This window comes from Ursus arctos, unplaced genomic scaffold, assembly GCF_023065955.2.
Source record: "Ursus arctos isolate Adak ecotype North America unplaced genomic scaffold, UrsArc2.0 scaffold_2, whole genome shotgun sequence".
Lineage (NCBI taxonomy): Eukaryota > Metazoa > Chordata > Mammalia > Carnivora > Ursidae > Ursus > Ursus arctos.
The window spans coordinates 88919277-88934326 of NW_026622874.1; the positions used below are offsets into that span (position 1 = coordinate 88919277).

Here is a 15050-nt window from a genome sequence, read left to right on the forward strand (position 1 = left end):
CCTCGGCGGGCCCGGCCGGGGGAGGGGTCGCGGCGGCGGCGGCGGCGGCGGCGTCAGCGGCGGCCCGGGTGGTGGGAGCCCAGGCGCCAGAGCAAGATGGCGGCGCGAGTACTACACGCCCGCGGAGCGGCCTCGGCTGGCGGTCTCCTGCGGCGGGCCGCCCCCTGCAGCCTCCAGCCCGCGCTCCGGTGAGCAGCGCCGCCCTTTCCGGGAGCGGCCGGGGAGTGGCCGCCGCGGGGCGGAGGGCGCGGGGTCCCCCGGCGCGGGTCTCCGCCCCGGCCCGGCAGCGCTCCCTCGGGCAGGGCCGCCGGGGCTGCGGGGTGGCGGGGGCCGAGGCCGCGGTCGGCCGGGGTGGGCGGGAGCCTCGGCGGAGTCGGAGCGCTTTCCCGGCTTGCCGGGCTCAAGGTCACGGCGGGGACGGCGCTCGGTGCCAGGGCCACGTCCGCGCGCCGTGCGGGCCCGGCCTGCGGGACCTTGACCCAGCGCGACCCGAGCGGTGGCCGAGGGCGCGCGCGCGGCTCAGGCCCCAGGCCCTGGACTCGGCCTCCGGCTTCTCGCGGGCGCCCGGACAAGGCTGTGCGTCCGCGCTAAGCCACGGTGTCTGCCCCTGCAAATGGCCGTAGACAGACTACTTAATGTCTTAGGTGGTGAACAAGAAATAAAATCACTCATCGTCCGCGGTGAGCCCTCGTGAAGCGCTGGGGAGTAGTGGGGAAGTCGCTACGAACAGTCTGACTTGCATGGAAAAGTAGGCAACGGATCAGAAAGTATTTAGAAGTTACCAGCACTAAGTAGGCGTTGGGTTCAAGTTTAAACTTTCTTCGGAACGCATTGTATTAAATATTTGGTTTTCCGACTTTATCCCTTTGACATATCCGTGCCCCGTTTTCCATGTTCAAAAACCAAGCTCATATTGACTTACACGTAGATTTGCTTTCATGTTTTCTGCACATTAGTAATTTAAACGTTATCTGTTTTTGGCTAAATAATGAGCCTCTAGAAAATTCAGTTGTCACTTAACGAAAGAGTAAAGGGACTGCCTGTTTGTTAAACTCTTACTATGCGCCAGAGAGTTTATTTAATCTAATCCTAGAAGCAATCTCAAGTAACAGGATCTGCATTTTACCCGTGAGATGGGACCTCAGGTGAGACCTTCGGCTAGAAAAGGCATTTGAACTCAAGTTTATCCGGCTTTCCTACGACTGGTGCCCAACTTGTATTTCCAGATTTGATGTTTGTGTTTCCAAGTTGATGAACAAATCAGCCTCCTTTTATATTTATTCTGTTATAGAGCGTCTACTGTGTCTTGTTTTTGTTTTTGTTTTTGTTTTTTGTTCACACAGGTGATAAGAAACTGTGAAATTCAAATTTTCTTCTTTCCAAAAAAGACAGCTGAGGCTGAAGGTGTTCACCCAACATACTCAGTCAGAGTGCCCAAGGTCACAAAGCTAGTAAACTGGAGATTTGGACCTGGGTCTGCCCAGCACCCCACTTCCTTCTGGGGCCAAATGCTCTTGAAACGGAAGCCCAACCTGTTGGCTCTTGGATTACTTTCTCAGGCCCCCTGTATCTTTTGACTGCCTTAACTGTAGGAGTTCTTTGGGACTCAGTCTCGACCCAATTAATTCACTAAGTCTGCATAAATTGAATGTATACGATGTCTTTGAAGCCTTGTGGAACTCCGCTTCATAGCCATGGTCACTGTCCCCAGGAAGCCATGGCAGAGGTAAAAATCCATATAGACTTAAAGATGGAGGTAGGTGGTATGAGAGAAGAGCAGGGAACCTACCCCGTGAGATCACGGAAGGCGTCTCCAAGAAGGTGCCTTTACGACCTAGGGTCAGTGTGCGGGAAAGTCCTGACCGGGAAGGAGTAAGGCATACCGGGACACTTCAGAAAGCCTAGGAAGATGGAACATGGGAGTGAAGGGAAGACAGGCCAGAAGACAGGGGGCAAGGAGCAGGAGCCCCATAATTCCAGGCCTTGCAAGCCAGTTTAGAGAGGTTGGATTTTATACTGAGAGCCACGGAAGGCATTTAAAGGTATACATTCCAGGGTGACATGATCTGATCTATGTTTTTAACATATTAGTCTGATTTTGGAAAAGAGACGAAACCAAGGGTGATGGCCAACTGAGCAGCTGCTGGTGCCATTTACTGAAAGTCCCTGTTCCTCAGGCATATGAGTGCCCACCATGTGCCAGGCGCTGTTGGGAAATATCAGTGAATAAAGTCGTTGCCATCTGGGAGCTTGCTCCTAATTCAGAGAAGGAAGAACAGGTACAGGGTGGGGAGGGGGGATTCCAGAGCACTTTTGAACCTGGTAAAGTTTGAGGTGCATGTGAGCTATTCAAATGGAAAGGCATTTGGCCTGTTTGATCTATGTGACTCCTCAAAGGAGATGCCTGGACCACAGGTTACATTTGGGAGTTGTGGGTATATAGGAATGCTCAATGTTGATAGATCCGTGGGTTTCATTATACTGTGTTGCATTTAATTGAAATTATTCTTAATAAAACATTTTTTAAAACCATAGGAATGGATGCGATTGCTTGAAGAGTGTGACTAGAGAAGGGGCTAAGAAACAGGCCCTGAGGTGTGTCAGCATTCACAGGCTAGCCAAATTATGGAAAGAGCCCAAATGTCCATCAACTGATGAATGGATAAAGAAGGTGTGTGTGTGTGTGTGTGTGTGTACACACACACAGTGGAATATTACTCGGGCATTAAAAAGAATAAAATCTTGCCGTTTGCAACAACGTGGATAGAACTAGAGGGTATTATGCTAAGCAGAATAAGTCAGAGAAAGACAAATACCATATGATTTCCTCGTATATGGAATTAGACACAAAACAGATGAACACAGGGGAAGGGAAGGAAAAATAAAATGAGATAAAAACAGGAAAACTGTAAGAGAATCAAATATGGAGAACAAACAGGGCTGGGGGGGTGGGCTAGATGGGTGATGGACATTAGGAGGGCACTTGTTGGGATGAGCACTGGGTGTTATATGTAAGTGGTGAGTCAATGAATTCATCAAGAAACCAGTACTACACTATATGTTAACTAACTTGAATTTAAATTAAAAAAAAAAAATTCACAGGCTCGATGTAGGAAGGAGAGGCAGCCAGGGAGACTGGGAGAGAGCAGCCAGTGAGCACTGTTTGTGGCAGTGCCCAAGGGGAGGTGTTTCAAGGAGGTCGTGGTCGACTGTGCCAGATGCTGCTAAAAAGTTAAGAGGACAGAAAACTGGGTTTGCCAACAGGACTCTGAGTGACCTTGTGAGAGGGATTTCAGAGGGGAAGGAGGAAGCCTTGCCAGGAGACTTAACTGCCAGCACCTCTTAGCTGTGCTCAGTGCCAGGCCTGGAGTTCCAGTTGCTTAGTGGACATTGCGCTAGTGTCCTCCTGGTGCTTGAGATGCTTACGTACCCAGGATTTAACTCGTCTTCCTCCTACAGAACCTTCTTGTTCCTCCGGGGTTCTCTCTCCAGTAATGGTCCATCTTCCATTTCGTGGCCCCATGCCCACCCCCTCCTGCTCTCTCCCAGCTAGCCAGTTGCCAGATCTTTCACTTCTACCTCCAGCAGGTCTTGACTCTACCTTCTGTCTCATCATTCCCCACCTCAGCTCTTGGCAACACTTGTCTGGCGTCCTGTGAAGAGTAAGGACTTGAACCTGTAGGAGAAGGGGACAGCTAAAGAATTCCGAGCAGAGCTTTCTCCTATTAGAGATCTATGACACGAACGTGGACTGGATGCTAATCCCTTTTCTTTCCCATTCCCACCCCACCCTACCCTTGCCAAGAAAAACTATGAAAGACATATTGGGGACGGTTTTTGGTTTTTTATTTTTTAAGATTTTATGTATTTGATGGAGAGAGAGAGAGCAGAGCGCTCACAAGCAGGGGGAGTGGAAGGGAGGCTTCCCGCCGAGCAGGGAGCCTGATAGGGGGCTCCAACCCAGGGCCCCGGGATCATGACCTGAGCCAAAGGCATCTGCTTAACCAAGCCACCCAGGCGCCCCTGGGGACAGTTTAATATATGAAATGGATATTAGATAGAATTCTTTTCCTCAGATGTAAAAATCATATCATGGTTTTCTCTTTGTTCTTAGAAGGTGCATGCTGGAGTATTTAGGGATAAAGCATCATAATGTCTATACTCTGCTTTCAAATGGTTTGGTAAAATAAAGCAAATACGTATAGAAAGATTTAAAATGATAAAATGTTCATTTTTTTTTTTCACCTACAGGCAGGGTATAGAGGTCTTCATTATACTGTTCCTTCATCTCTGTGCAGTTTTTATTTTATTTAAAGATTTATTTGAGAGGGAGAGAGAACATGAGCACATACAAGATTTGGGGAGGGCAGAGGGAGAAGCGGACTCCCTGCTGAGCAGGGAGCCTGACACGGTGCTCGATCCTGGGACCCTGGGATCATGACCTGAGCTGAAGGCAGACACTTAACTGACTGAGCCACTCAGGCACCCTTCTGTGTCATTTGTAAAAATGAAAAGTTAGGCGATAGCTCTCTGTAGCAGCAGTGTGGAAGACAGGTTTATTGGGGTGCAGAGGGTTTGGCGGTGAGGAGGGGAGCACACAGTGACTGCTTTCATGCAAGACTCTTTGGATCAGGCCCTTCAGCCTCCTGTCTCCCCCTCATCTCCTGCTATACCCACATACTCCTGGCCTTGGCAGGTGTAGTTCTCCCAAAATGGCAGGTGTTCCCCCGGACAGGTGCTCCTCATCTTTCAAGTCTTCAGTTCAAGTGCTTCTTCAGAGACTTGGTTCATGTCTCCCCCCAGGCCAACTTAGACTCCTTTTCCTCCGCCCCGACCCGTGTCCCAACCACTACCTTATGTGTCCATGAGAAGCTTATCTCACGTTGGGCTGTGATCGCGGCCGTCCATCTGCTCCCACCCACAGGCCGCTCCGTGGGGTCAGGGCCGGGGGTGTCCGTCTTTACAACCTCAGCCTGGCCCAGGGCTTGGCACCTGCAGCGCGCGGTCCGTAGGTACTCGGTGCTCGAATGAAGTCCATTTCACCACTGCTGCCTTATCCTGTGGCCTCAGTGTTGCCCGTACTTCCCATCTGCGGTTGGCTCCCGCTAACCCGCAACACTGTCTGTCTAGACACCTCGTCAGGACCCTGTCTTCCTGCTCTTCACCTCAGGAATATGTCTTGAAGGTATGTATTCCTTCCCTTTCATTCCTACTGCCCTAAGTGGAACCCAGGACTGTCCTTCGGTCCTTCCAGTGAGTAGCGAATTCCTCCTGTGTGGCTGGCACTGCTGGGCATGGCCACCAGCAGGAAGCCCAGGAACCATGCTCCCTGCCTCTGTTGTTGCAGTCCACCCGCCACACCACTGCCAGGCTGCTTTTCACAAGCTCGCTAGCACTGCCCCATGTGCGGGATAAAATCTGGCTGACGGGCATGTGGTGCGCAAGGCTCTAACCACTCTGCCCCCTTGCCTTCCCATTCTCTCACCATCCTCCCACACGCTGTTCTCCTGCCTTGCTGAACTCTCTGCTGTTCCAGAAATATGCCATACAGTTTCACAATTCCAGGCCCCTGGACATGTTGTTCCTTTTCACTGGAATTACACCTGCCTTGTCCACAAGTCTGCGTCACCTTCCAAGACAGAGCCAGAATGTCTCTGCTGGAGTTCCTCTCCTCACAGGCCAAGCCAATGGTTCATTCCCTTGAGCTCCCACAGTGCGTGCACGAGTGTGTGTGTGTGTGTGTGTGTGTGTGTGTGTGTAAATCTATAGTATCTGAGCGAAGCATCTGGTTCGCCTTTATATCCACAGAGCCTGGCACATAATGCTTATTTTTTTTTAAGATTTGTTTTTTTATTTTTGAGAGAAAGCATGCAGGGGGGAGAGGGAGAGAGAGTTTCAAGCAGACTCTGCCCTGAGTGGAGCCCGACGCGGGGCTCAGTCTCACCTGAGATCTTGACCTGAGCCAAAACCAGGAGTCGGACACTTAACCCAGGCGCTCCATGGCACATAGTGCTTCTTCTATTTAAAGTCCAATAATCTGTGGGGCGCCTGGCTGGCTCGGCTGGTAGAGCGGGCAACTCCTGATCTCTCCAGCCCCCACGCTGGGCATAGAGATTACTTAAAATCTTTGGGAAATCACAATAAAAATGAAGTCTAATGTTTTGTAGAATGTACTGCCCCGTACCCCACCCTCTGTAAAGTGCCACCCAACATATGTATGATGTTATAAAGACTACGGATGGTGCTGTTTGTCATTCTCAAAAAAGAACCCCAGCCTGGGTCTTACACCCTGACAGCTGTTGGCCTAGCTGCTTCTGCTGTCTTCCGGGGTTCAGCTTGGACAGGGCACATTCGTCAGCTTTGGTCACCTGATGCTGAGAAGATTTCCGAGTTTGACTCAACCGGGGGTCATGCCGGGCTGGACTGTGTTTCATTCGTCAAGACATTTGCTACCCAAGTCGACAAGCAAACGCCGCTCGGGTTCTTGTGTGTGTCCCATGATGTTGACTGTTTCTTGGGCTCATCTGTAGATTACAGAGTGTTTCCATATACTTTATGTCATTTTACCCATCTTAAAGTAAATCCCGTTGGTGTTATTAAAACCTGGGAAAATGCTCAACTGGGGAGATTGATGTTTGGGGGGCATCCCTTATTCGTGAGAATGTTTTGAACTTTATAGTCAGATCCGGGTTCCTGTTTTCATTTTGCCACGTCTTAGCTCTCATGTCATTTAACCTCTCTGAACCAAGCTTTAAAATGTGGTAATGCCTAGCTTGCTGGGCTGTGCTGGGAATTGAATGAGGTGACGTAGGCAAGCTACCTAATTCAGTGCCTAACAGGAAGTATATGTATTCATTAATTTGTAATCCCCTTAAATTCTAAAGAAGAGGGGAAAAAATTACTTTGGGATCTTTCCCCTTCCGAATTTAGTTCGCCAATGTACCTATATGCCTTTCCTATAAAAGACTCTCTAAATGTGCACTTTTATAGCTAATTTTAAGTATAATAATAATAATATATGTATGTGGAAAATTGTCAAATAGTCCGGAAGGCTGTACAATGAAAAGGAAAAATCTTACTCCCACCCCACGCCCAGTCACATTCCCCAGATATCACTACTGTGGTACATTTCTGTACCTGCTTTTTCCACATAATTTTTTTTTTCAGAAATATCAACATATCAGTGCATGTAGATCTGTTTCATTCTTTTTAATGATTGCATTCTATTCTGATTTTGGATATTCTAAATTTATTTGACCAGTCCCTGTTAATGGATATCTAAATTGCCTAAACCAGGAAAAAACTGGAAACAAGGTGCTAATAAATGTTCGCAGTTTATAAAGTATCAAATGTCATAGAAATTAAATGTATGTACACATGATGATGCATGTCTATGCATTTCTGGAATTAAAAACTGTTAGTAGTGGTTGCTTTGGTGAATATTTGTTATTTTAAATGAAATTCCCTAATGCTGATATTTTTAGAAACTTTCATTGTACCCCTTTCTTAATCGTTCATAGTAGTTATTCCTAAGCTCTTACAATTTATTTAACCACCCCCCCCAATTTTTAAACACAGTTTCTGTCTGGTGAACTTAAAATCTGAAATAAATAAAAAAACAGGAATTATATAGTCTTATTAAAAAATCGTAAAACTTCCTACTTTGTATATCACTAATTTTGTCTGCCTGCCATTGGGCTTCATGATATTTTTAAGCAAATATCCCAAAATGTGGTATGTTTAAAACACTTAACCAATTGACAAACTGTTTTTATTGACATAAATTTTACTGTGGTCATTTGGAGACTTGCGCCTTCAAAATTAACTTATTTATATAATCAGAATACATCGAAAACAAACACCGTATGGTTTGGGGTTTTGCTAAAAGGCTAACGATTTTATGTGTAATTTATTGCTTTTAATTTTAAAAGTTTGTTTTTATTGAAAAAGTAGTTTTAAAAACTTAATTTTTTTAGACTTTCACAATATATCCGGCGCTGTCCTAAGTGCTATGTGGCTGACTACGTACTTAAAAATATACAAAAGTAAGGGCACAGCATAAGAAATACAACCAATGATACTGTAGGAGCGACGTTCCAGACATATGGTAGCTACACTTGCTGGTGAAATAGCATAACGTATAAAGCTTGTCAAATCACTAAGTTGTAGGGACACCTGGGTGGCTCAGTTGGTGAAGCGTCAGCCTTACGGCTCAGGTCATGATCCCCGGGTCTTGGGATCGAGTCCTGCAATGGGCTCCTTGCTCAGCAGGGAGCCTACTTCTTCTCCCTCTGCCTGCCACTCCCCCTGCTTGTGCGCGCGCTCTCTCTCTCTCTGACAAGTAAGTAAAATCTTTTTTAAAAAATTACTAAGTTGTATAGCTGAAACTAATGTAACACTGTGTGTCAGTTTTGCTCAAATTTATATATATATATATATATATATATATATATATATATATATGCAAACACACAAAAGTAAAAAAGTCAGTACACACATTAGATGGGTAAAGCTGTATCTCTTCTGCCTTCTCTCCATCCCTCCCTGAGGGATACCACCATAAACACTTGGCTAATTCTAAGAAATTTTAATATCTAGTAAAAGCAATGTGCAAGAATTTCCAACGTGTTTTTACAAATGCCATTTAGAACTATTTTTGTCCTATGCACTTACAAGAAAAATGACATGAACAATGCTAGTATTAACTGATTATTTTACCTTTTTACTATGAGTTTGCTGCTTTTTAATCTTCGAAGGATTGAAAAAGTACTTTTATATTACTTAATCATTATGGAAAACATCTTACTGTTAATATTTGCATATTTTATGTTTGCATATTTGTAAGCTTACATCATTCAGAAGTCTTTTTATATGGTTTTTAGCTATTTGTTTTTATCTGGTTTTTAGCTAATATCCTATGAGTTGGTTTTTAAATTAAAAGAACATTTTTTTTTTTTAAAGAACATCTTATGGGGAGAAAATTGCTCTGGAATGTTTTTGTTAATTTTTTTAAGCAAACAAAGAAAAAGCATACTAATAGAACATTTGAAATTTAGAGTAGTAGTATTTCTAAAGCACCATAGTTGAAAAAGAGGAGGAATTTGTACTATTGTAATGTAGACTGCACTGGTTCATCTGATAAAGCAATGGGGAATTTGCATATCCTGAGAGTTTTTCTTGCCTCTTGTTAAATTCCCAGTCCTCTTCTTTAAGCCCTTTAATACTCTTTTCCTCCTGCGATGCTTTGTGGTGTCTGTGGCCTTAAACAGACCTGATAAACCAATTGGAAATAATCTGTAGAAAATCACGCAGTGTTTGCATAGAAAGCCCCAGGAAAGGCTCACACCAGCCTGTCAGCATCCCGACCTTGCTTTGCGGCACTGGGTAAGCTCCTGAGCATTTGCCTGCTGTTCGGAATCCCAGTGTATTAGTGCTCCTAGCACGATCCAGCCAAGGGCAAAAAAGATCATTTTGGTGTAGATCAAGTTAAAGATCAGAATTACAAATATGCTGTAATAGCCCTGACCAGAGATGACGGTCATCCCTTATAAAAGGGACTGTGCAAAAAGAATGGGCACAGACTCAAAAGGCTACATTCTGTATCATTCCATAAACAAGACGTTCTGGAAAAAGCAGAACTATAGGACATAGAACAGATCAGTGGTTGTTAGCAGTCAGAACTGGGGAGAAGGGTTGATGACAAAAGGAGTGGGAGATACAGGCTTCCAGTTGTGAAATGAATAAATCACTGGTATGGAAGGTACAGCGTGGGGAATAGAGTCAGTGGTGTTCTGATACCATTGTATGGTGACAGGTGGTAGCGACAGTTACGGTGAGCACAGCGTACAGACTTGTTGAATCACTATGTTGTACACGTGAACGTAATGTAACAATGTGTATCAACTATACTTCAATTTTTTTTTAAAGATTTTATTTATGTATTCGACAGAGATAGAGACAGCCAGCGAGAGAGGGAACACAAGCAGGGGGCGTGGGAGAGGAAGAAGCAGGCTCACAGTGGAGGAGCCTGATGTGGGGTTCGATCCCACAACGACAGGACAACGCCGGGATCACGCCCTGAGCCGAAGGCAGACGCTTAACCGCTGTGCCACCCAGGCGCCCCAACTATACTTCAATTTTTAACACCCAAAAAGGGGAATTTTAGGGACTGGTCCGTATCTTCTTATGGTGGTGGTTACAAAACTGCATTTTGCCAAAACTTGTAGAAGCGTATGCCAAAAAAGAGTAAATTTCACTGTATGTAAATCTGAATTAAAATGAAGAAGAGAAAAGGATACAGCTTGTCATTTGAATGTGGTGATGTGAGATTAGGAAGAAGATGAGTCTCATCCATGTTCTGATTTTTTTTAATTGAAGTGTAGCTGACCTACAATATTATATGTTTCACGTATTACTTAGTGATTCAACATTATATACAGTATGAAATGATCACCCTAAGTCTACTTACCATCTGTCACCACACAAAATTATTACAGTATTAGTGACTGTATTCCCTAGGCTGTACTTTACACCCCCTTATTTTATTTTATAAATGGAGGTTTGAACCTCTTGATCCCTTCACCTAGTTCACCGTTCCCCCTGCACCTACAGCCACCAGTCTGTGCTCTGTATCTATGTCTCTGTGCTCTTTGTTCATTGGTTTTGTTTTTTAGATTAAGTGAAATTGTATGGTATTTGTCTTTCTTAGTCTGACATTTCACTTAGCCTAATACCCTTGTGATCCATCAATGTTGTCACAAGTGGTGAGATTTTATTCTTTTTTTTATGGAGGGCGCCTGGGTGGCTCAGTCAGTGAAGTGTCTGCCTTCGGCTCAGGGGTCCTGGGATCCAGTTCCGTATCAGGCTTCTTGCTCAGCAGGGAGCCTGCTTCTCCCTCTGCCTGCTGCTCCCCTTGCTTGTGTGCTTGGTCTCTCTCTCTCTCTCTCTGACATAAATAAGTAAATCTTTTTTAAAAAATTTATTCTTTTTTATGGCTGAATAATTTTCACGCACGTGTGTGTGTCTTACAATATGTAATATTGTATATGTATATGGTATAGATATACACACACCGCCTCTCTTTATCCATTCATCCAGCAGTGGGCTTAGGTCTTAGGTTGCTTCCATGTCTTGGGTGTTCTAAATAATGCCGCAGTGAACATAGGGGTGCATATATCTTTTCTAATTAATGTTTTCATTTTCTTTGGGTAAATACTCAGAAGTGGGGTTGCTGGATTGTATGGTGTTTCTATTTCTGATTTTTGGAGGAACCTCCACATTCTTCTGTAGTAGTTGCACTAATTTGCACTCCCGACCACAGTGCACGGGGATTCCCTTTTCTTCACATCCTCGCCAAACTTGTTTTTTACTGCCCTTTTAGATACCAGCCATTCTGACAGGCGTGAGGTGAGATCTCACTGTGGTTTAGATAAACATTTCCCTGAGAATTTGTGATCTAGGCCATCTCTATGTCTTTTTTGGAAAAATGTATATTGAGGTCCTCTGCCCTTTTTTTTTTTTTTTTAAAAGATTTTTTATTTATTTACTTGACAGAGAGAGAGACAGCCAGCGAGAGAGGGAACACAAGCAGGGGGAGTGGGAGAGGAAGAAGCAGGCTCCTAGCGGAGGAGCCTGATGTGGGGCTCGATCCCATAACACCGGGATCACGCCCTGAGCCGAAGGCAGACGCTTAACGACTGCGCCACCCAGGCGCCCCCCCCCCCGCCCATTTTTTAATCAGATTGGTTTTTGGTGTTGAGTTGTATAAGTTCTTTATATATTTTGCATATTAACCCCTTATTACATAAATTATTTATGAATATCTTCTCCCATTCAGTAGGTTGCCTTTTCATTTTGTTGATGGTTTCCTTTGCCGTGAAAAAGCTTTTTAGTTTGATGTCCCACTTGCTTATTTTTGCTTTTGTTTCCCTTGCCAAAGAGACAGATACAAAAAAAATTTATTGTTAAGACTGATGTCAGGGCACCTGGGTGGCTCAGTTGGTGAAGCGTCTGCCTTCAGCTCCGGTCATGATCCCAGAGTCCTGGGATCGAGCCCTATGTCGGCAGGGAATCTGCTTCTCCCTCTGCCCCTTGCCCTGCTCGTGCTCTCGTTCTCTCTCAAACAGATAAAAAGAATCTATAAAAAAAAAAAAAACAACACGACTCATGTCTAAGAGTTTACTGTCGATGTTTTCTTTTAGGGGTTTATGGTTTCAGGTCTTACCTTAAGGTATTTAATCCATTTTGAGTTTGTTTCTGTATATGGCGTAAGAAAGCAGTCCAGTGACGTTCTTTTCCATGTAGCTGTCCAGGTTCCTTAGCGCTGTATGTTGAAGAGACTGTCCTTTCCCCCTTTGTGTATCCCTGCCTCCTTTGTCACAGATTCATCGATCATACAACCATAGGTTTATTTCTGGGCTCTCTATTCCATTGACCTGTGTGTTTTTATGCCGGTAGCATAGTCTTTTGGTTACTGTAGCTTTGTAGTATAGTTTGAAATCCAGGAGCAGATACCAATTAATTATTTGTTCTTCCTTCTCAAGATTGGTTTGGCTCTTCAAGGTCTTTTGTGGTTCCATACACATTTTAGGATTATTTGTATTTTGGTAGGGATTGCATTGAGTCTGTAGATTGCTTTGGGTAGGATGGACATCTTAATAGTATTAATTCTCCCAATCCATGAGCATGGACTGTCTTTCCATTTATTTATTTATTTGTGTCACTCAGTTTGTTTCATCGAAGTTTTATAATTTTCAGAGTGCAGATCTTTCACCTCCTTGGTTAATTTATTCCGAGGTATTTTATCACCCAGGCTCTAATTTTAAAATCTTGTTTTCAGGTTATATACACCTCTATACATTTCCCATAAAAGAGTCTCTAAACATGCACTTTGAGATTTTAAGTACAAAAATAATATATGTAAGAGTATATGTATAGTCCAGAAGGCTATACAATGAAAAGGAAAAACTCTACTCCCACCCCACGCCCGGTCACGTTGCCCAGATATCACTACTATTACAGTTCACTTTGTGTATTTATGGTACGGTTCCGTACCTGCTTTTTCCACATAATTTATTTTCAGAAATATCAACATATCATTGCGTGTAGATCTGCTTCATCCTTTTTAATGATTGCATTCTATTCTGATTTTGGATATGCCAAACTTATTTGACCAGTCCCTGTTAGTGGATATCTAAATTGCCCATACCAGGAAAAAACTGGAAACATGCCGCTAGTAAAATTTCTTGTGCATTCAAGTTTGTGCAGTCGTCTAAATAATGCTGCCTGTAAGACATGACTACTAGTACAATTATTGGACTGAAAGGCCCACACAGATTTAATTTTGGTGCAGATAATGCCACGCTGCCCCCCAGGGAGATGTGGAATCCCACTAGCAAGCGTATGGAAGTTAAACATGCCCTTCAAAGTTCAGAGTTAAAGTATAGTTTGTTACTTCAAATTTATCCTCACTTTCTCACAGTAGGTATAGTAGAAATTCAGTTATAAGATGAAAATTAGAAAATTGTGTGTCAATGAAATTTGTATTCTTAGGTTTTTTGGGTTTTTTTAAGATTGATTTTTTTTATTTATTTGAGAGAGAGAGAGAGGGCCAGAGAGAGAGCACAGGCAGGGGGAACAGCAGAGGGAGAGGGAGAAGCAGATTCCCCACTGAGCAGGGAGCCCGATGCGGGGCTCGATCCCAGGCCCCTGAGATCACGCCTGAGCCGAAGACAGACGCTTAACCGACTGAGCCACCCAGTGCCCCAGTATAATTTTTTTAAAGAAAGAATTACTTCCTTTCCCCTGTGTATTTTCACATGTATTTATTGTGGTAGAGTGTATAGAACATAAAACTTGCCATTTTAATCATCTTTAAGTGTGCAGTTCAGCGGTAACAATAAGTAAATGCACACTGTTGTGCAATTGTTACCACCATCCATCTCCAGAACTTTTTCATCTTCTCAGACTCTGTACCAATTAAACGATAACTCCCCAGTCTCCTCTCACCTCAGCCTCTAGCAACCACTATCCTACTTTCTTTCTCTATGAACTTGACCACTCTAGGTTACCATTTTTTTTCTATGTCAGAAATTGCTCTGGAGGAGGGAAAAACACATAGCAGAAATGCAAAAATAAACACGAACTCTCTGTGAAAAGGTGGTCAGCATCACTGATCATCAGGGAAATGCAAATCAAAACCACGATGAAATATCACCTCACACCTGTCAAAATGGCTGGTATCAAAAAGATAAGAAATACTGACTGTTGGCAAGGTTGTGGGGAAAAGGGAGCCCTCATGCGCTGATGGTGGGAATATAAATTGGTTCAGCCATTGTGGAAAACAATATGGAGGGTCCTCAAAAAATTAGAAGTAGAAATGCCAAGGAGAGTAGGAGGTACAAGGCTTGCAGTTATGGAATGAATAAGTCCCAAGGACGAAGGGTACAGCGTTAGAAATATAGGGAAAAAGAAAAGAAATACCATACAATCTAGTAATTCCACTACTGGGTATTTAACCAAAGAAAATGAAAACACTAATTTAAAAAGATCTATGCACCCATATGTTTATTGCAGCATTATTTACCCTAGCCAAGATGTGGAAGCAACCCAAATGTTTATGAATAGATGAATGGATAAAGAAGATATGGTATATATAGTTTTACATATATATACACACACATACACACAATGGAATACTATTCAGCCATAAAAAAGAATGAGATCATGTGACAACATGGGTGGAACTGAAGGGTATTGTGCTAAGTAAAATAAGTCAGAGAAAGACAAATACCATACAATTTCACTTACATGTGGAATCTAAAAAAACGAACAAAGAAACAAACTCTTAACTATAGAGAACAAAGTGGTGATTACCAGAGGGGAGGTGGGTGGAGGGGGGATGGGCAAAATAGGTGAAAGGGATTAAAAGGTACAAAATTCCAGGGGTGCCTGAGTGACTCAGTTGGCGAAGCATCCAGTTTGGGCTCAAGTCAGGATCTCAGGGTCATGAGATCAAGCCCCATGTCGGGCTCTGCGCTCAGCACAGACCC

General features: G+C 43.9%; 1 protein-coding gene across 1 annotated transcript in view; it reads left to right on the forward strand.

Annotated features, from left to right (window-relative positions):
* NIPSNAP2 (nipsnap homolog 2) overlaps positions 1-15050 on the forward strand; it is a 35549-nt gene continuing 20499 nt past the window's right edge. The window contains exon 1 of the mRNA XM_026515897.4: positions 1-188. Within this exon, the coding sequence (XP_026371682.1) occupies positions 97-188 (92 nt within the window). The 5' untranslated portion in view covers positions 1-96. The remainder of the gene's footprint in view (positions 189-15050) is intronic.